At 45.4% G+C, this 21756-nt stretch overlaps 5 protein-coding genes across 5 annotated transcripts in view; 1 reads left to right on the top strand and 4 right to left on the bottom strand.

Annotated features, from left to right (window-relative positions):
• Window positions 1-21756, top strand: part of LOC309550783 (uncharacterized protein) — a 492521-nt gene that overhangs the window by 194923 nt on the left and 275842 nt on the right. The gene's annotated exons all lie outside the window — the stretch shown is intronic.
• Window positions 1-21756, bottom strand: part of LOC309550275 (oocyte zinc finger protein XlCOF8.4-like) — a gene marked incomplete at its 3' end in the record, with an annotated part of 117752 nt that overhangs the window by 75432 nt on the left and 20564 nt on the right. The window lies entirely within an intron of this gene.
• LOC309549941 (uncharacterized protein) overlaps window positions 1-21756 on the bottom strand; it is a gene marked incomplete at its 5' end in the record, with an annotated part of 97866 nt that overhangs the window by 63988 nt on the left and 12122 nt on the right. The gene's annotated exons all lie outside the window — the stretch shown is intronic.
• LOC309549942 (uncharacterized protein) overlaps window positions 1-21756 on the bottom strand; it is a gene marked incomplete at its 3' end in the record, with an annotated part of 56377 nt that overhangs the window by 25870 nt on the left and 8751 nt on the right. The gene's annotated exons all lie outside the window — the stretch shown is intronic.
• Window positions 2758-4095, bottom strand: LOC309549944 (uncharacterized protein; the record flags this gene model as incomplete). The annotated part of the gene is made up of 3 exons (XM_082250426.1): window positions 2758-3032; window positions 3111-3245; window positions 3849-4095. 3 exons carry the CDS (start codon window positions 4093-4095, stop codon window positions 2758-2760), a joined length of 657 nt encoding a protein of 218 aa, XP_082106552.1.

Here is a 21756-nt window from a genome sequence, read left to right on the forward strand (position 1 = left end):
TCTGTTGGAAAGCTGGCACCGTCCCTCACAGTCTGAGGTTCCTCAGGATAATAGGAATACGATGGTCCGGCACTGTCCCTCACAGTCTGAGGTTCCTCAGGATAAGAGGAATATGATGGTCCGGCACTGTCCCTCACAGTCTGAGGTTCCTCAGGATAAGAGGAATACGATGGTCCGGCACTGTCCCTCACAGTCTGAGGTTCCTCAGGATAAGAGGAATATGATGGTCCGGCACCGTCCCTCACAGTCTGAGGTTCCTCAGGATTGGAGGAATAAGATGGTCCATCTACACTGTGTGGTGCCGGATGGACATTTGAGGTAGCCGGGTTTTCTCCTGGACTATACTGTGTGATGTCCTCATCTTCTACTTTACAGTCTGGAGACAAAGTGAGACAATCCTCTGAGGTTTTCCTCATCTCCCGTCCATCTACTAAAATAGAAATACAAAGATTATTAATAGACATCAGCAGATTGGTTCCCCTAAACCAGGACTCCGCCCACATCAGGCAGTTTTGTCTCTGAGGATCTTACAATTCCCCCCCTCAAGGTAACTAGTAAATGGTAGAGGGTGACTAGTGCCTCGTTTCCACTGAGCGGAACGGTTCGGATCGGGACAGATCGGCAGGCTGATAATGGTCCGGTCTATTCAGTTGAGCGTTTCCACTGGAAGTCGGACCTCTAGGGTCCATGCGGGGCGTACACCAAATGCCTAGCGTTGCGGCGTGGCGTCACACTAGTGCGACAACAGACGTGACGCTACAACAACAACAACAACAATGGAGGTCATCCAGCAGCTCGTCTTTGCTCTACTTGGCTTTTGGTTCTTAGTAATCAAAATACATGCCACACAGTGTGAGAGAAGGTTACGAGCGGCAAAGCGAAACACAGCAGAAAAGAGAAGAAAACTTTTGGCTTGGGTCTTGAGTCAGGAGGAGAAGTACACCTTTGTGCGGCAAAGACAAAGACGGCAGCGTTATAGGGTAAGCAACATTATGCCAATTGTCATTTATTTCTACCCGTATTAAAAAGTAAAATAATACAGAATATGACAAAATCTAATATAAGATGGGAAGGATATACAGTACATATGTACTTAACAACATTCATGTTGCACACGTATGTAAACATGCACATTTGAAGTATTAAATCAAATGCATAACAAATCATTAGTAGTATAATGAGTATTTATGTATAAGGTGTAATACTTCAAATGTGCATGTTTACATACGTGTGCAACATGTATGTTGTTGAATACATAATGTACTGTATATCCTTCCCATCTTATATTAGATCTTTGCAGATTCTGTATTTTTTTATTTATGTATAAGGTGTAATATTTGCAATGTGTACTCATTGCTCACTTTTATACATGATGCTATCTGACCTTGTAAAATATAGTATGTTGTATTAATATGTTTTTATTATTTGTGATATGGTAACATCTGCGTTTTCTTCTTTTAAAGATGCTTCTCCTTTTGTCAAAGCAGCGCCGCCGACCAGTCATTTGGGCTCTCCCCCGTGCCAATGAGTGGTGGGATGTGACCGTCCCAGGATTCACACACACACAGTGGGTGCACAATTTCCGAATGTCGGAGGAAACCTTTTCATACCTTTGTGCAAGGCTACGTCCAGCGATGGAGAAGCAAAGCACAAACTTCCGAGCCAGTTTGCCAGTGAGGAAAAGAGTAGCCATTGCACTGTGGAAGCTGGCTACCAACAGTGAATACAGAAGTATAGGTCATCTTTTTGGTGTCAGTAAATCATCAGTGTGCCGTTGTGTGCAGGACTTCTGTAAGGCTGTCTGCACATTGCTAGCTCCTGAAATTGTTCATTTTCCAGACAGGGAAAAGCTTAAAGACATGGCTGAGTACTTTGAAAACAGGTGGGGTCTTCCACAGTGTGTTGGTGCTATTGATGGGTCACACATACCAATAATAGCACCACAAGAATACCACACTGACTACTTCAACAGAAAGGGCTGGCATTCCATCATCCTCCAGGGAGTGGTGGATGGAAAAGGACTATTCTGGAGTGTGAATGTTGGAAAACCTGGGAGTTTGCATGATGCTCGGGTTCTACGATTGTCCACATTTTGGGATTGGGTTGGGCAGGGAGGGCTGTACCCTCTTTCCACTAAGAACATTTGGGGGGTGAATGTTGGCTATTAGTGCTCGGGGACTCTGCCTACCCTTTACAAAATTGGCTCCTGAAACCATTTCCTGACAATGGCCGCCTGACACCAGAACAACAAACCTACAACAAGAAAACATCCAGGGCACGGGTCGTAGTTGAAAATGCTTTTGGAAGACTTAAAGGTAGGTGGCGGTGTCTTATGAAGAGGAATGACAGTGACATTCAACTTGTCAAATCCATGGTGCTTACTTGCTGTGCTCTTCACAATCTTTGTGAAAGTCATGGAGAAGACTTCCACCAGGATTGGAATACGTCTGCAGAAGAGCCAGTAAGGGTAATAGCACAGGATATTGAAGATGAGTGCAATGAAATACGTCAGGCTCTGATGCGTCACCTCAACACCTAATTTTTTACCATGATTGTTTTAAAGTTTTAATAAAGTTTTACATTAATGAATCAGACACACCCAAAGTCTCTTATAAAATCTCTTTTATTCAGCAACAAAAATATTCTTTCTATATTTTCTTACAAGTAAGAATTCAAAAAAATAAAACATTTTTACAAAACAAAACTGAAAAATTACCAAAAAACAAAGGGTACAGGTCCTGTGCTGGCTGACAGGCACTATTGCCTTGGCGGTGGCCTGGGATCACGACTGGCTCCCAGCACTTGAACAAGCTGCCCTAGGACACCAAGGAAGGCCTGGTTGAAGGTAGACAACTGCTCCATCTGCTGCCGGGCAATCTCAGCCTCCTGGCGCATAGCTTCCTGGGCATCCTGACGCAGTGCCTGAAACCACCGCTCAGAAAGGGTCTCCATCCTTTCCTGTTGTCTTTCCTCTACTGCCCTCATATCATCAATAACTGTGCGCAGATCCAGCTGCAACCGTCTCCTTTCACCTGGAATATACAAAATACCAGAATATTGATTTAAGAAAATGCACAATTATAACTTTCACTCTGATCATAATGTCTTACCTGTGTGACGTGGTGCATTTGGCGTACTCTGTGGTAGGCTTGGTGTTGACACAATCGTACTGGTGCTGCTGAAAGATGTCGATGGACCATCGTCTGAAAAGTTAGAGGTATCATTGGAGAGTCCATCCACAGTATCTGAAAATGCACATATCAAGGGTTTTATACACAAACGAGAAGAAGACACAGTGTACTATCTTATGGCAGTTATCATCAGGTAGTAAACAATGGGATGCAGAGTGGGTAAAAAAATGAGATGCCTATACTCTTCTGTCCAGGTATTTAAATAAAAAATAATGGAACTATATCAGTTTAAAGGCTAAGGTACAATGAGAGCATCAGAAATCTCCATTATCTTTTCTACAGTTGTCTTTTTTCTCAAAAATAGGGGCTGGTTTATACAGACAGTACATTTCCCTATCCATTCTGAGATTAACTTTACTTGGTTAAAGTGCACTGTGGCTGCTTGAAATCATGCATGATAGCCTTTAATAGTATTTTTATGCATATTCAGCCCCCATTGATATTATCAAGCCCATACTAATTAAGCAAAACACCAGTCACGCATTTTTCATTAATTATACAAAACAGTGCAGCGCTACTCCCTACCATTTTCTTTCAGTCCACTGCACAAATACAATTACATTTTTGGTGCAGAGTTAATGGTTTTGTGCAGTTATTTTTTTTAAATGGTTAGCATAGGGAAAGCCAATGCCAAGCAGGAAAAAAAATAAAACTTACCAACAGGATCTATCATGGATTCGAGAAGTGCAGATGCAGATGAAGATGCAGAGTCCAGACCTCCTTCCCTGCCTTGGTTTGCTGGCCTATGCCCGTAAATGGCGTCCATGGCATCGTACCACTTCCAAGTACTTCGACTGTTTCCACTACAGCTGTTGGCATCCTTAATTTTTTTATATTGGCCTTTAAGCTTCTTAAGCTTTGCCCTACACTGACCCGACGTCCGTTCAAATCCCTCGGCTGCCATCCGCTGGGAAATATCTTTATACACCTTTTCATTCCTCACTGATCCATCAAGCTCACTCTGAATAACACTGTCCGCAATTATAGTAAGGAAAGTGGATAGTTCCTGAGTTGACAAGACCCTGCTGTTATTTGCAGGCATCCTTCTCCTATATCTGGACTGAGCTGCGCTTCCGTTTGACGACAGCAGTGACGTTTTCCTGTCCACCAATCAGTGGAATGTATCGTGTGACACCAGTAGCTCCGCCCTAACCGTACCGTACCATTTCCTATGGCCCTACATCTGAAGGAGGACCACGAATGGTGCGGTTTGGTTCGGTTGTATGGGCCACTTTCATAATGGAAACACCAAAAATAGCGTACCGTACCGAACCGATCCGAACCGTTCCGCTCAGTGGAAACGAGGCATAGGTGTCCCAGGAGCCACACAACAAGTCAAGACCTGCTGTATGATAATAAATGGCAGTCTCAGTCTGGAACCTACGGTAGGCCACACCTTGATGTGCGGGACATCTAGTCACTATCTACGGATATTAAATGTCCAGCTGGTAGAAAATGGGTGTAACAACAGAGAATCCATCATATTATGTGTGTATATAGCAGTGGGTAGAGGGTAGAGAGCAGAAGTCAGGACTATGTAATGTACAACATAGAGTATATAGTGCAGAGTCAGGAGTATGTAATGTACAACATGGAGTATATAGTACAGGGGTCAGGAGTATGTAATGTGCAATATAGAGTTTACAGAGCAGGGGTCAGGAGTATGTAATGCACAACATAAGAGTATACAGTAAACCCCCGCTCCATCGCGGTTCAGTTTTTGCGGTCCCGGTATATTGCGGTTTTTTTTTTAATGTTATTTTACTATATAAATCCTTAAAAATGAAATATTTTTGTGTTTTCCATAGCTCTTGCTATGTCTCTCATTATCTTTTATGTGTTTAAATGAGTTTCTATTGTTTTAAAAGTGTGTTTAAAGACCTTAAAATGCTTTTACACGTACAGTGATAGTAAAAAAAACCCCATGCCTACAATGCATTTTAATAGGGTTTTTCTATTTCGCGGCTGGGTCCGGAACGTAAACCCCGCAATGGAGGGGGGTTTACTGTATAGTGCAGGGGTCAGGACTCCTAATATTGGTATTCAGTAACCAGTGCATTACATGTATTTAGTGTTAATGACCCACCTGTGCTGATCTCTGTAGGAGTGTCCTCCTCTATAAATGTCCCCGTTATTCCATCCTCCTCCATAGACTGAATACATTGTTTCTATATGTTTATCAGATGATGGGGGATCTAGGTGGAGCCTCCGTACTGCTCTATCCTTTACAATAAAGTCTCCTCTTACCCGGTGATGTGAGGGATGGCTGATTCTCTATCATGACGTACTTGTAGCGATCCTTGTGTCCTTCTAAATACTCCCACTCCTCCATGGAGAAATAGACAGTGACATCCTGACACCTTATAGGAACCTGACACACACAATGATACAGTCACCATCCAGACACATCCCTTGTCTGTTACTGGATAATGTCCCAGAATTCCCAGCACCGCTCACCTCTCCTGTCAGCAGATGGACCATCATGGTGGTCAGTTCCAGGATCTTCTGCTCTTTGTTACTTTCATGTATAGGAGAACGAGGTGGAGGCACCATAGTGGGGATTTGAGTCCTGCTCCATCCCCCTGAGATTGGCTCTCCACTAGACTTCTTCACTACAACACAATCCTACAGATCAGAAGAAAGATAAACCGATATCAATCATCTGACATAATCTACAGGTCTACAATAAGAACATGGTCTATTGATCAGACTAGACAAGTGAGATGTTGTGTGACCTCCCAGAATCCTCCCCACCTCTCCGGTCCGGTCTGTGTTTTATTAATAGAGATAAGAGTGATGTCATTAGACCTCCCAGAATCCTCCTCACCTCTCCAATCAGCAGGTAGATGATCTCCAGGGTGAGGCTTAATAACCTCTCAGTCATGTGACTCTGATCCTCCTCCATCCTCATTAGTGTGGTCATGTGATCTATACGGGTTTCTCTGTAGACGGATAAGGAAGAAATTATCTGGATTGCATTGGTTGGACAATATTGGGATGGGGATATAAGGGGTTATAGACAGGTTGCCCGTAGTGGCAATTGGAACATGTAGATTGGGTTACTTAGGAGGATCTTTTTATAAAGAGTGGTCACAGGTTCTCTGAGACCAATGCAGAGCCCAAAGCCCTTGATTGGAAAGGAGGAGGGACAGTCCACTGCCAGAGTGTAGGGGAGTAGAGGAGAGTGCCGGTATTGAGGGATCAGAGGATCGGATAAGTAAAAGTGCTTTTACTGGTTCCCTACACAAAAAATGACCATGTAACCCTTGAAGTGGGGCTGCCCCCATTATACGAGGGTTAAATGCTTATTTGGGTTTTGGTCATTTTTTGTTTCCCCAGAGATGGGCCTTAAACAAAATTAAATTTTCACACATGATAAAATCTGCATGTTATGCTTTGTAAAAACAAAGCACCCCCACACACACACACACAATTATGTCAACTCTTACAACTGTGTGTCCCCATGAAAAAGTGTCTAAATTCACTACCCAACATGGTGCGAAGATAACGCTGTATAAGCTCCTACAGGTCATTCGTTTCGAGAAACCCGGTAATACCGGCCCCAGAATCTCTCACTCTAGTGCCAATACCCCCCTTTGTGACAACTTAATATAAATGACAGGTCCTCTTTAAGGAGACATTAGGAGTCCATTAGACCTCCAACGTAACCTATGGACCCCCAGTGAAGCTGATGAAATACAGATCGGGATCAACCAGCTTCGTCACTGACCACAGTGACCAGGGAATTATGGCACTGAACCTGGAAGTGATGAAATGCTCGTCTCTTCTGGATTCATTCCCCAGAGAGGAGATCAGAGAAATGATCCCCCTCTACTCCATCCACCATGCCGATCCTGGGCCTACAGGAGGGGCAGGCACATGGTTAATGTAGTGAGGCATGGGGATATTTGTATCTTCAGAGGAAGGGTGTGAAAGTGCGAATTTCAGCACACACCAAATCCAAATCTCATCCCTCGTTACAAGAGACTGCTAAGGTGAGAAGATGATTGGTGGGAAAGGTGACAAATCTCCAGAATGAAGAGAATTTCCCGAACCCGTAAGTGGAGGAATGTTCTGACCCTGAAGGGGTTAATCTAGGCTTCCACACTATATATGTGTGTATCATCATCTGTTGGAGATAAAAGAGGTCACAGTGAATATGGAGGAAGAGGACAGATATGACGGGGGGGGGGGGGTTACTGGGTGTAAATAGAAAATAAGATCTTATTACCTCCTCTGCTGCTACGTCCAGCAATGTCTACTCTCTACTTCCTCCCAACTCACCTTTCACCCGAAAACATCTCTTTTATACTTGACATCACTTCCTGTCTTCCTTAGAGACTTCCTGTCTGGGTAGAAGTGAGATAACCACCTTGTGGAGCTCAGAGGAACTGCAGCCCAGAGAAATGTCTCGTAGTGTGAACACGGCCTTGTGCTGTGTGTATATGTACTGTGTGTATATGTACTGTATATCCTTATAGATGGGGTCATCTATAAGGATATACAGTACATTAGACCTCCAACGTAACCTATGGACCCCCAGTGAAGCTGATGAAATACAGATCGGGATCAACCAGCTTCGTCACTGACCACAGTGACCAGGGAATTATGGCACTGAACCTGGAAGTGATGAAATGCTCGTCTCTTCTGGATTCATTCCCCAGAGAGGAGATCTGAGAAATGATCCCCCTCTACTCCATCCACCATGCCGATCCTGGGCCTACAGGAGGGGCAGGCACATGGTTAATGTAGTGAGGCATGGAGATATTTGTATCTTCAGAGGAAGGGTGTGAAAGTGCGAATTTCAGCACACACCAAATCCAAATCTCATCCCTCGTTACAAGAGACTGCTAAGGTGAGAAGATGATTGGTGGGAAAGGTGACAAATCTCCAGAATGAAGAGAATTTCCCGAACCCGTAAGTGGAGGAATGTTCTGACCCTGAAGGGGTTAATCTAGGCTTCCACACTATATATGTGTGTATCATCATCTGTTGGAGATAAAAGAGGTCACAGTGAATATGGAGGAAGAGGACAGATATGACGGGGGGGGGGGGGGGGTTACTGGGTGTAAATAGAAAATAAGATCTTATTACCTCCTCTGCTGCTACATCCAGCAATGTCTACTCTCTACTTCCTCCCAACTCACCTTTCACCCGAAAACATCTCTTTTATACTTGACATCACTTCCTGTCTTCCTTAGAGACTTCCTGTCTGGGTAGAAGTGAGATAACCACCTTGTGGAGCTCAGAGGAACTGCAGCCCAGAGAAATGTCTCGTAGTGTGAACACGGCCTTGTGCTGTGTGTATATGTACTGTATATCCTTATAGATGGGGTCATCTCCACTCCCACTAAGGGGGAGAGAAATATACTACTGCCCATTACCATCACACACTCACCCCCCCCCCCCCTTTCCAGGCTGCATGCTCGGATTAACAGTTTGGTGTTAATTTCCTAGTTGACCTCACACAGTTGTTTTTGGTTTCTTTGCTTTAAGGACCCTTTTAAACACCTACTAGATTCAGAGTGTGGAATGTAATTTTGGAAAAAACAAGACAGGTACATATACACAACGTTCGACCTGCGCCAGTGAAAGAGTCAAGTACATTCGATCTTATGAAAAAAGTTTCAACTGTGCCTGTAGTTAGTCTTTTTAGGAAGTATGCAGGATAGTTCAATCCCTGGGGTTAGTGGAGATGGATGGTGGAGGTGGCTGCAGGCTTCATACAGAGCTAGAGGGACTCTGCAACAGACAAAAAGGGGTAGGAGACACCGGGGGGCTTAAACGGAGAAATTGAGGTGAACCCACTACTTTAAAACTACTACTGATTATCCTAAATATAGCAATACTTCACATCCTGCATTATTTCTCCAGAATACTTCATATTCTGCTTTTTCCTCTACCTTTAAATACTACCACCCTCATCTCAATTAACTATGAGAAGCCCCTCTCCGTCATGGACTTATCTCATTCCCATCTTTACGTGCCTATACATAGTAGTATATATGCATTATTTCTTATTATTTTTTCTAGGTTAAATATTATCAGTTTTTTCATAATATTTTTTTTTCTTTACCTCTAATTTTATTTTTATTATTTCTATTTTTATTTTAATTTTTATTATTATATATTTTTTTTAATTTTTATTTTTTTCATACTTTTTTTTTTTTTTTTACAACTGATTGTATATACCGCATCTCCACAGCAACAGGCCCCCACCCCCGGAGACTTTCTGTCATATGACTTCCTGTTCTGACCTGATGACTCATTGTATATATCGCATCTCCACAGCAACAAGCTCCCGCCCCCTGAGTCCCTCAGCTATAAAACTCCCAGTCTGTCACACAAATCAGCATTGCCTGAGGAAGGAGCACGCATGCTCCGAACGCGAGCACCCCCCTGCCACTATTGGATGTAAGCCTGGATACTGAACGCTGCCAGAACCACAGGAAGTGTCGGACTCCACTGGCACAGCCAGGACCACGGCCGCCACAGTGTACTTCCCGAACATCCCTGCAGTGTTGCAGAAGAACTATTACCATTTGCTGATCAACGATTTCCTCTGTGTGAGTTACTACGTTGTTTTTATGTAATAAATAACCTTTTAATCTACACTGAGGTGGCGCTGCTTTTCTTCTCCTACCCCTGGAATGTAATTTTGGGGGACTCAAAATTTGGGGGTGTGAAAGAAAAAAGTCTTTACCACTTTCCGACCGCCCTATAGCAGTTTTATTGCTACAGGGCGGCCGTGCTGCTCAGTCAGAACCATGTATATAAACGTGATCCTGCACTTCCAGGTAGCGTGTGCAAGTGTGCTCTGCCGGCGGCTCCCTACTACTGTGATTCTACACAGCAGGTCCCGCAGAAGTGATGTCCGCCAGCACCCGCTGATCGTTCGGTACACAGGCAGAATGGCAATCCGTCTATGTAAACAAGGCAGATTGCCGTTCTGTCAGTAGTGAAAGCATGGATCCTGTGTTCCTGCAAAGGAGAGGCACTGATCCATGCCTTCCCCTAGTAAAAGCACCTCCCCAATACACAAACACTGGCTAGGCACACATTTAACCCTTTGATTGCCCCTGATGTTAACCCCTTCCCAGCCAGTGTCATTAGTACAGTGACAGTGCATATTTTTAGCACTGATCACTGTATTGGTGTCACTGGTTCCCACAAAGTGTCAGTTAGTGTCTGATTTGTCCGCCGCAATAAAGTCCCGCTGTAAGTCACCGATCGCCGCTATTACTAGTAAAAAAATAAAAATTCCATAAATATATCCCATAGTTTATAGATGAGATAACTTTTGCGCAAACCAATTAATATATGCTTATTGAGATTTATTTAAAAAAAAAAACATGTAGCAGAATACATATTGGCATAAATTGATAAAGAAATGTGATCATTTTAAATTTATTTATTGGATGTTTTATAGCAGAAAGTAAAAATATATATATTTTTTTGTTTATAGCGCAAAAATTTAAAACCGCAGAGGAGATCAAATACCCCCAAAAGAAATCTCTATTTGTGGGGAAAAAGGACATCAATTGTATTTGGGTACAGCGCCGCACGACAGCTTAATTGTCTGTTCAGCCCCGGAAGATTTACCCCCCCTTCATGACCATGCAATACGGCACTGTGTTATTTTAACTGAAAATTGCGCGGTCGTGCGACGCTGTACCCAAATAAAATCAATATCCTTTTTTTCCCCACAAATAGAGATTTCTTTTGGGGGTTATTTGATCACCTCTGCGGTTTTTATTTTTTGCGCTATAATCAAAAAATGACCAACAATTTTGAAAAAAAAACAATATTTTTTTACTTTCTGGAGGGCGGTGCCTGTTAGAACAATCAAGCGGCTGAACAGCCCATATGATTGGTTTTACAGTGCAGTCAGTGGCTTAAAGGTGACTGAATGTTCAAGCGTGGCCTGAAGGGCTTGTCCTGTAGGTCCAAATGTCTGAGACCAAAGCTGTACCCTCCAATCAGAAGAGGAGTAACCAGGACCCCATAAGATATGTATGGGTGGCACAATCTAAAAAAGACCAGTAAGCAACCTCTCCCCCAGAAGTGGAGCTCTTTGCTGACTATTTGGTTGAGGACTCTCTTTCTCTCTTCAATTCTTTCTGGACTTCAAGTTGGAACTGCAGGAGCAAACCTCTTTAGCAGAGGCTGCTCTTTAATTAGGCAAATTAGGAGGTCGCCTAAGGTCTTGCGCTCACAGGGGCCTGGCGGCTGCCTTATTTGCCGAGTTAAAGATCCGCCTCTGGGGCTGGCAGCAGGGATCTCCCTGCCATTAGCACAGTCCCGATTTCCGGCCGGTCTGTAAGCAGTACAATCTGCTACGATTCGGGGCTGTGATCAGGAGCAACTCACCGGGGATAGGAGCTCACCGACATCTCCAGATCACAGCCAGATACTAGAGCCACTGTCAGAGATGGGGGAGGAGAGAGAGCTGCTTCTGCTCCTCCTCCTCCCGCCCTCTCCTCCTGTGCTTGCCCAGCCCCCACACTCCCTGACAGTTTTCTCCTCAGAGAAGATGATGTGTGGGCGGGAAGATTGAACACCAACAACCAGAAGAGAAAAGATGGCGCCTGATCCATCCATCCATCCATCCTCTCCCTTCTCCTTCCAGTGACTATTATGATGTAAGGGGAACTTTTCCTTCCTTCCTCTATTCCTTTCTTTCATTCTTTTCTCTTTCTTTCTTCTTTATTTCTCTCTTTCTCTGTCCATTCCTTTCCCCTTTTCTTTCTTTTTTTTCTCCCTGTCTTCTTTTTTTTCTCCCTCCCTTCTTTTCTTTCTTTCTCCTTCCCCTCTTTCTTTCTTCTTGATTTCTTTATTTGTCTTGTTCTTTCTCTCTTTCTCTGTCCATTCCTTTCCCTTTTTCTTTCTTTCTTTTCTTCCTCCCCTCTTTCTTTTTTTGTTCTCCCCTCTTTCTTTCTTTCATTCTTTCTCCCCTCTTTCTTTTTTACCTTCTCTCCTCTTTTCTTTCTCCTTCCCCTCTTTCTTTCTTTCTTCTTTATTTCTCTCTTTCTCTGTCCATTCATTCCCTTTTTCTTTGTTTCTTTCTCTTTCTTTCTTTCTTTCTTTTTTTCTTTCTTTCTCTCTCTTTCTTTTTTCCCCTCCCTTCTTTCTTTCTCCCCTCTTTTCTTTCTTTCTTTCTTTCTTTTTCTTTCTCCCTCCCCTCTTTCTTTCTCTCTCCATTCCTTCCTTTTTTTTCTCTTTCTTTGTCCATTCCTTTCTCTTTTCATTTATTTTCTCTCTTTCTCTCACTATACCTTTCTTCTGCTCCCCCCCCCCCTCTTTCCCTCATGCGAGCACAAATCCTTCTCTTTTTTTATTACTATACATACCAGGGTCCCCCAGTTTCACTCCAGATCTCCTCTACCCATCCCTCATCATCTACCCTCCCCCCTTTTACCCCCTCCTCCTTCTCCCCTACCCCATGGTTCCCAGTCCCATCCCTCTGCTATTCATCCCATGTGATAGCCACAGTACACATCCCACCCACACAAGCAGCAGCAGTAATAAGATGCTCAGCCTCAGGGTTCTTCCTTAACCCCATGCAAAGGGGGTGAGTGGGGCCTCGTGTCTAAATTTTGCCTAACACCTCACAAAGCCTAGAGCCGCCTCTGCTCTTTGGAGTAATGCCTCGTACACACGCAACGATTATCGGCCGACCAATCGTCCGACTTTTGTCCAAGTTGTGTTTTGTTGGTTGGAATGTGCCTAAACTGCACGCGAATTTTCTCGGCCAACAAAAATCTACTTCAGAAGTGATGTCATGCGCTGGTTTACTTTTCGTGTGTTTTTTCTTCTCTGAGCATGCCCAGACTTGCTCATCAGATTTTTGTCTGCCGAAATCTGTACTGACTGACGGAAAATCGGCCGTTGTGTTGACGGCCAACAAAAAATTTATAGCCTGCACACCAGATTTTTTTCGGCCGAAAAGTCGGAGTCGGTTGTCGGAAGCATCATACTAACAAGCCAAAAATCGGCCGATCGGACGTTGGCCGAAAATTCCCGGCCAATAATCGATGCGTGTGTACGAGGCTTTAGACATGACTCTAGAACTGCAGTTTTCTTTCATTCGGCAGACATTTACTCTAAAGCAGGAGGCCGGACTAAATGCAGCTCATTGCTATCAAATGAAGCTAGCCCTTAAAGGATACAGTTTAAACTCTTGCAATGCAGACAAGATTGTCCAACTTGTAGAATTATTCTTTAGGATAGAATCAATATTCTTCATCCCAACTTCCAATACATTGGAAGAGAGGCAAAGGTTAGGGCAGGTTCACAGGCTACAACTGCAGACAGATATACCCCTTAGGGACAAGTCCAACACAAAGTTAGCACCAGAAGACCCTAAACCCCCCAAGGACCCACCTAATCATTATTATTGAGTATACCCCTGAAGGACACAGCATCCCCCAATGGCTTCTCCATGTATAAAACTAAGCTCCTGAAGGCCACGTCAACCAAATAGGTGACTCATTATACTGGAAGACCTCTTCCTCTTCACAAGTGCCTAATCTGATATCCTGCAGTGCAGGTAGAAGTGTTCTGGTTGGGGTTTGAACTGAGCAACCCAGTGCTGCAAGGTGATGACCACTAAGACATTCCGCTGCTCTGTCCTTCTGTTCAATTTGCACCACTTTTCTAGCATGAGCTTCTAGATTAAACATCATAGGGTAAAAAGGCAATGCACTCCTTTGGAAGAGCTAAACATACTTGCATTGCAGGTAACTCTGCAGGAAGGAAGGTACACAAACCTGCTTATAGACCATCCTCTTCTTCCTTTTAGGAATTGTTTGACAAGGGTTAAATTGGTCAGTTGACTGGTCCTACAAGGAAAAAGCTTGACATGGTCAGAGTTGAGACTCCTTGCACAGGGAGAGATGTAACAGACTCCTTTACAGTGTCTTGACTACCTGTGGCAACCTGTTGGTAGGGGTCATCTTCCTCCCTGGATGCCTGAACAAAGCAGGAAATGTATACAGGGTTTTGCCTGTCAAGCACCAAAGGACCAGTCTACGGTGTACATAATACATGCAGATCTGGAGAGATTTAATAGAAAGTGTCCATTAGTCAGCTTCCCATACACCAGCTTTATGAGGCCTGCAGAAGGGCTGACAATCCAGGAACAGTATCAGTAAGGAAGACGCTGCCCCCTCCAGCTATAACCTGCATAGAGCAGCCACAGCATAGAGGGATTAGGCTGCAGCGGAACAAGGACTTTTCACAGTAAGAAATAAATCCATGATAAACAGACACGCTGCAAGGGAGAACTCCATATTATTGATAAAATAAATATTATAACATATATAATTGCTACTCAAGCTATTAAGTATTTTTTTTTCGTAATTTAAACTACGGCTGCTAAAGTCTCCTAAGCTGTCAAAAAAGACAGTGTAACAGTTGTTTGATTGCTGGGTGAGAAAAACCTGTAAGGGGTTAATTACTGCTAAAGGAACACTGACACTGCAGCTTCTCACATCAGAGCACCATCCCAGCAGGTGAATAATCAAACAGACCCTGCCATACAGATGTAGTGCCCTCCTAGGTAGGTGCTAGAATGAGTGGATATCGTTTTTGGTTTCTCTGCCTAACAGGTACACAGCTCATGCTGTCTTGATGATTCATACTGTTCCAATAGCCATGGAGTATATTGGACCATGGGTGGAAACCTGGCAGATGAGAGCATGGATGTCTGTACCAATGTTGTTGAAGTATTTTTCTAATTTGTGTATGTTGTCTAGTATAAGATATTATTAAACGGACTATTTCTGTTTTTGGTTGTTTCAGGCCTCGGAACATAACTTCCTCTCTTTTGTGCTTCTAAGTCCTATTATAAGCTTTTCACAGTATAGTCCGCGAATAGCCTCTAATAAGCAATCTCTTTCGAAGGGAGTCCGCCTCCCGTTTAAAATCTTCGTAGTTTGAACAGATTCGATGCAATCTAAGATACTAGGAGTAGGGTATACTATGTGTCGGGGGGTTGGATGAAAGCTATTGCCATGTAATACCGTGTTGCTGGCTGTCGGTTTTCTATAAAGTGTAGTTTCTATCCCGCCTTCTTCTTGTAAAAGAATTTGTATGTCTAACATCCCACTACTACACATATATACAGTATCTCACAAAAGTGAGTACACCTCTCACATTTTTGTAAATATTTTATTCTATCTTTTCATGTGACAACACTGAAGAAATGACACTTTGCTACAATGTAAAAGTAGTGAATGTACAGCTTTTATAACAGTGTAAATTTGCTGTCTCCTCAAAATAACTCAACACACGGCCAGTAATGTCTAACCCGCAGGCAACAAAAGTGAGTACACCCCTAAGTAAAAATGTCCATATTGGGCCCAAAGTGTCAAAATTTTGTGTGGCCACCATTATTTTCCCGTCTTGGGCATGGAGTTCACCAGAGCTTCACAGGTTGCCACTGGAGTCCTCTTCCACTCCTCCATGACGACATCACAGAGCTGGTGAATGTTAGAGATCTTGCGCTCCTCCATCTTCCATTTGAGGATACCTCACAGATGCTCAATAGGGTTTAGGTCTGGAGACATGCTTGGCCAGTCCATCACATTTACCCTCAGCTTCTATCAGAATAGAGGTACTCACCGAGGCCGAGATGCCGAGAGCGGTTCGCTGTTGCGACTAAGCGCACTCCGCCCCTCTGGAGGTGATACAGAGGGTGGATGGCACAAAGAGGCACAAGCTACCAGCAGGCAGGGTAGAGCTTGCGTGGAGGTCCTGTAGAGCTGGAGCAGAGACTGATCAGGATCCAGCAGTAAAAGTCCGGAGCAGGCTGAGGGTCAAACACAGGTAAGCAGACAATCCAGGTCACAGGCTGAGGGTCAAGGCACTGGAGATAGGAGACAAGACTAGGTCACAAGCAGAAGGTCAAGGCACAGGAGACTGAAGGTAAATCCGGGTCGCAGGCAGAGGGTCAAACACAGGTAAGCAAAAGCAAAGTCCGTAAAACAAGCCAAGGTCGGGTCCAGGAGAAGAGCAGAGTAGGTCAGGGTCAATCCGGGTCACAGCAGGTAAACGATCACACAGGAAACAGGAACTCGGGTACAGGAAGCTGAAAGACAAACCAGCAATTCCTATGAGCACTTGCTCAGCTTTTATAGGCAGCCAGGAAGTCATGTGGAAGTCATGTGGTGCTTGTCATGTGACGACCAGTCTGCAGCTGAAGGTTTCTCTGACAGTGCCCCCCCCCCCGAGGGGCGGCCTCTGGACGCCCAAACTGGACATCAACTCCGGGTGATTCACATGAAAAGCTCGGATCAAGCGAGGGGCGTGTATGTTTCTTGAGGGTTCCCAAGAGTTGTTTTCAGGTGGGTACCCCTTCCACTTGATTAGGTATTGGAGAAGTCTACCCCTCTTCCTGCAGTTCAGTATGGCTTCAACCTCAAATTCATTTTCTCCATCCACCTGGACCGGTGGAGGAGGCGGCTCCTCTCTTCCCGGGAAGGGGCTAGGAATCACTGGTTTCAGTAAGGATGCATGAAAGACAGAATGAATCCTGTAAGAGCTGGGTAAGGCCAATTCAAAGGCCACAGGGTTAACCATCCTCTTGATTTTGAACGGCCCTATGAACTTTGGGCCCAACTTCCGTGAGGGAAAAGGTAATTTGAGGTTAGCTGAAGATAACCAAACTTCCTCACCGACCTTGAAAACCGGGTTCTCCTTCCTTCCCCTGTTGTAGTACTTCTTATAGTCATCCTGGGCCTTTTGCATGGTTTCCTGAATCCTTTGAAAGTTCTGTTGGATGGAGGCTATGCGATCTTGGACAGCAGGAACAGATAATTCAGGGGTAGCGTTTGGAAGGAAAGAAGGGTGAAACCCAAAGTTAGACCAGAAGGGCGTTTGGTTGGTGGCTGAATGAACTGAATTATTATACGCGAACTCCACGTAGGGTAGCAGAGAGGACCAGTCATCCTGGTAGCCAGAAGAGAAACAGCGGAGATACTGCTCCAGAGTTTGGTTCGTTCTCTCTGTCTGGCCATTGCTTTGAGGGTGATACGCAGAGGAGAGACAGACCTTTATTTGTAGTGCTTTACAAAGTTCTTTCCAAAATTTGGATGTGAACTGAACCCCTCTGTCAGAAACAACACTGTCGGGTACTCCATGTAGCCTTATTATTTCTTTGATAAAAATGTTAGCTGTCTCCAAAGCAGAGGGGGTGCCCACCATGGGCAAGAAGTGTGCCATTTTGGAAAGGCGGTCGTCAACAACCAGAATGGAGGTGAAACCTTCCGAGGGAGGAAGATCAACAATGAAGTCCATAGAAACTTCAGCCCATGGGCGTTCTGGAATGGGTAAAGGTCTAAGTAATCCCCAAGATTTGGTGTTAGCCACTTTACTGCGCTGGCAAGAAATACAAGAGAGGACATACTTTTTACAGTCCTGCCTCCAACCAGGCCACCAAAAAGAACGGGCGACCAATTCCAAAGTCTTTTGAGTCCCAAAGTGACCAGCCAGTTTATGGTCATGAAGCAACTTTAACGTCATGGGTCTAGCCTCCGGTGGGACAAAAATTCTTCCTTGGGACCAGAACAAGTCATCTCGTTTCTCCAAGGAGGATATTTCTGGGTCAGTACAATGGCTGGATGCCCACTTGATGGTGGTCATAAGATCAGTGTCTGTGAGCAGAAGGAAGTTTTGTGGAGATAAGATGGTGCTAGGTTCCGTTGACTGGGGAGATTCAGGGAACATCCGGGAGAGTGCGTCTGCTTTCCCATTCTTAAGGCCAGGTCTATAAGAGATATGAAAGTTGAACCTAGAAAAGAAGAGGGCCCACCGGGCTTGCCTGGGTCTTAAGCGTTTGGCTGTCCTGAGGTATTCTAGGTTTTTATGATCGGTGAAGATCATGATGGAATGGGAAGCACCCTCCAACAGATATCTCCACTCCTCCAGAGCGAACTTGATGGCCAACAGCTCCCGGTCTCCCACATCATAATTCCTTTCCGGGGAACTTAGTTTACGAGATGCGAAAGCTACAGGATGGAGGAGAGCCTTGGGGCCCTGTCTCTGGGAGAGGATGGCTCCAGTGGCGGTTTCCGAGGCGTCTACCTCCAACACAAATGGCAGGGCTGGATCCGGATGCCGTAGGATTGGTGCAGAGGTGAACAGGGCTTTGAGCTTGGTAAAAGCTTTCTGGGCCTCTTGGGACCACTGAAAACGACTGTGTTGGCGGGTTAGTTGGGTGATGGGTGCAACAATGGATGAGAAGCCAACGATAAACCTCCGGTAAAAATTAGCGAATCCGATAAACCGCTGTACCCCCTTTTTGTCTACTGGAGCCGGCCACTCCTGAATTGCCTTGACCTTCTGTGGATCCATTGCGACCCCGTTGGTAGAAATGATAAAGCCTAGGAATTGCACAACAGATTTTTCGAATTCGCATTTCTCTGCTTTAAGGTACAATTTGTGTCTCCTGAGAATTGCAAGGACTGTCTTTACATGAACCCGGTGTAGCTCAATGGTGGCAGAAAAAATAAGAATGTCGTCCAGGTAAACAACTAGGAAATTGTCCAGATATTCTCGAAAAATGTCGTTTACCAGGTGCTGAAATGTGGCCGGGGCGTTACACAACCCAAAGGGCATTACCAAATATTCATAATGTCCAAACCTGGACCTGAAGGCAGTCTTCCATTCGTCTCCAGGCCTGATTCGGATGAGGTTATAGGCACCTCGCAGATCCAACTTGGAGAAAATTCGGGCAGACCGGAAACGCTGAAACAACTCTGGGATAAGTGGAAGAGGATAGCGATTTTTTATCGTTATTTTGTTCAGTTCTCTATAGTCTATGCATGGTCTTAGGGAACCATCTTTCTTTTCCACAAAGAAGATGCCGGCTCCGGCCGGTGAAGATGATGGACGAATGAAACCCTTATCCAAGTTCTCATCAATATACGTTTTAAGAGCCGCTAGTTCAGTCTCTGATAGTGGAAAGATGCGGCCAAAGGGTATTTCAGAACCAGGTAGCAAATCAATGGGGCAGTCGTAAGACCGATGAGGTGGTAGGCAATCAGCTTTTTGTTTATCGAAGACATCTCTAAATTCAAGATATACCGGAGGGACATGCTGGAGATTGTCAGGTGTAGGTGCTACGGTTAAACAGGCGGCTGGAGCTGGAGGAAGGCAATGCTGGGAACAGTAGGGAGAGGAGAAGGAGACTTTCTTCTTGTTCCAATTGATGTCAGGTTCATGTGCCTGTAGCCAGGGGAGCCCCAAAATGATGGGGAACATGGGGGAGAAGATGATGTCAAAGCTTAGAAGCTCCTGGTGGCCGGAGTCCGTGGTGACAAGGATGGGCCTTGTTTGTTGTGTGACAAATCCAGAGCGAGGGAGAGACCCATCAGCCAGGTAGACTTGGAGGCCTTGTTCTTTGGTTTGCAGTGGAATGTGTAGTTTTTGGGCCAGTGAAGTGTCTAGAAAACAACTACAGGCTCCGGAATCAATAATTGCTGGTAGATGAACTTCCTTTTCCATTAGCTGTAAGGAGACAGAGAGGGTGACATAAGTCTGGGATAAACCAGGGTTCTGAAAGTTCATGAAAAACTGCGAGCGTGACTTACTGGGTCTCACGGGGCAGGTACGCAGAAAATGTCCAGTTCCCCCACAGTACAGACAGAGATTGGCCTGTCGCCGTCGTTGCTTCTCTTCAGGGGTAAGAGGAGCACGGACCAATCCAAGCTGCATGGGCTCAGCCTCTGGAGCAGAGGTGACAGGAGTCACTGGAAAGGATGGGTGAACGGGAGAAGGTTTAGGGAGCATCCAACTAGGTCGGGGACCCTGGGAGCGCTCAGAGCGCCGCTCGCGCATGCGCCTGTCTAGCTTGGTAGCGGATTGGATTAAATCCTCCAAAGTGGCAGGGGTTTCAATCCTGGCCAACTCATCTTTCAAAGCTTCTGACAGCCCCTGGCGGTACTGGTATTTAAGAGCGGGTTCGTTCCACCCTGTGTCAGCTGACCATTTTCGAAATTCAGCAGTGTAGTCCTCCACTGGTCTCTTTCCTTGAGACAGGGAGTGTAGCACGGCTTCTGCAGTAGCGGTGCGTTGGGGGTCGTCATATAGTTGAGACATACTTTCAAAGAAAAGGTCCAAAGAATTCAGAAGAGAGCTCCTCTGTTCCATCAGGCTGTGGGCCCAGGCCTGCGGCTCTTCGGTCAACAGGGAGATGACAAATCCCACCTTAACTACTTCGGATGAAAAAGTCCTGGGCTGAAGGGCTAAGTACAAGGAGCATGCATTTTTGAAGGCCCGGAACTTTTTGCGATCGCCTGAAAAACGCTCCGGTGTGGGAACCCTGGGCTCAGGGGTAGCCATGATCACTGTGGGGCTTGATGCAACTTGAGAAGAGGAGGCTCCGCTGGTGGGCGCAGGGGCTGCGGCTGTTGATGCAGGTGACCCTGAAAGTTGCTGGAGACGACCGTCAATCTGGGCATAGCCTTCCTGCAGTTTCTGGACTGCATCAGTGAGGGTTGTGACCTGCTGGCACAGGATCTCAAGAGGAGAACGCGCTCTGTCGGCCTCTGACATGGCTGGTGTGTACTATCAGAATAGAGGTACTCACCGAGGCCGAGAGTGGTTCGCTGTTGCGACTAAGCGCACTCCGCCCCTCTGGAGGTGATACAGAGGGTGGATGGCACAAAGAGGCACAAGCTACCAGCAGGCAGGGTAGAGCTTGCGTGGAGGTCCTGTAGAGCTGGAGCAGAGACTGATCAGGATCCAGCAGTAAAAGTCCGGAGCAGGCTGAGGGTCAAACAAAGGTAAGCAGACAATCCAGGTCACAGGCTGAGGGTCAAGGCACTGGAGATAGGAGACAAGACTAGGTCACAAGCAGAAGGTCAAGGCACAGGAGACTGAAGGTAAATCCGGGTCGCAGGCAGAGGGTCAAACACAGGTAAGCAAAAGCAAAGTCCGTAAAACAAGCCAAGGTCGGGTCCAGGAGAAGAGCAGAGTGGGTCACAGCAGGTAAACGATCACACAGGAAACAGGAACTCAGGTACAGGAAGCTGAAAGACAAACCAGCAATTCCTCTGAGCACTTGCTCAGCTTTTATAGGCAGCCAGGAAGTCATGTGGTGCTTGTCATGTGACGACCAGTCTGCAGCTGAAGGTTTCTCTGACAGCTTCTTTAGCAAGGCAGTGGTCGTCTTAGAGGTGTGTTTAGTGTCGTTATCCTGTTAGAATATTGCCCTGCGGCCCAGTCTCCGAAGGGAGGGGATCATGCTCTGCTTCAGTATGTCACAGTACATGTTGGCATTCATGGTTCCCTCAATGAACTGTAGCTCTTCAGTGCTGGCAGCACACATGAAGCCCCAGACCACCACCATGCTTGACTGTAGGTAAGACACACTTGTCTTTGTAGTTCTCACCTGGTTGCTGCCACACACTCTTGACACCATCTGAACCAAATAAGTTTATCTTGGTCTCATCAGACCACAGGACACGGTTCCAGTTTCAGCAAACTGTTTGCGCACTTTCTTGTGCATCATCTTTAGAAGAGGCTTCCTTCTGGGATGACAGCCATGCAGACAAATGTGATG

Source organism: Pelophylax lessonae, assembly GCF_965119305.1.
Source record: "Pelophylax lessonae genome assembly, chromosome: 3".
Taxonomy (NCBI): domain Eukaryota; kingdom Metazoa; phylum Chordata; class Amphibia; order Anura; family Ranidae; genus Pelophylax; species Pelophylax lessonae.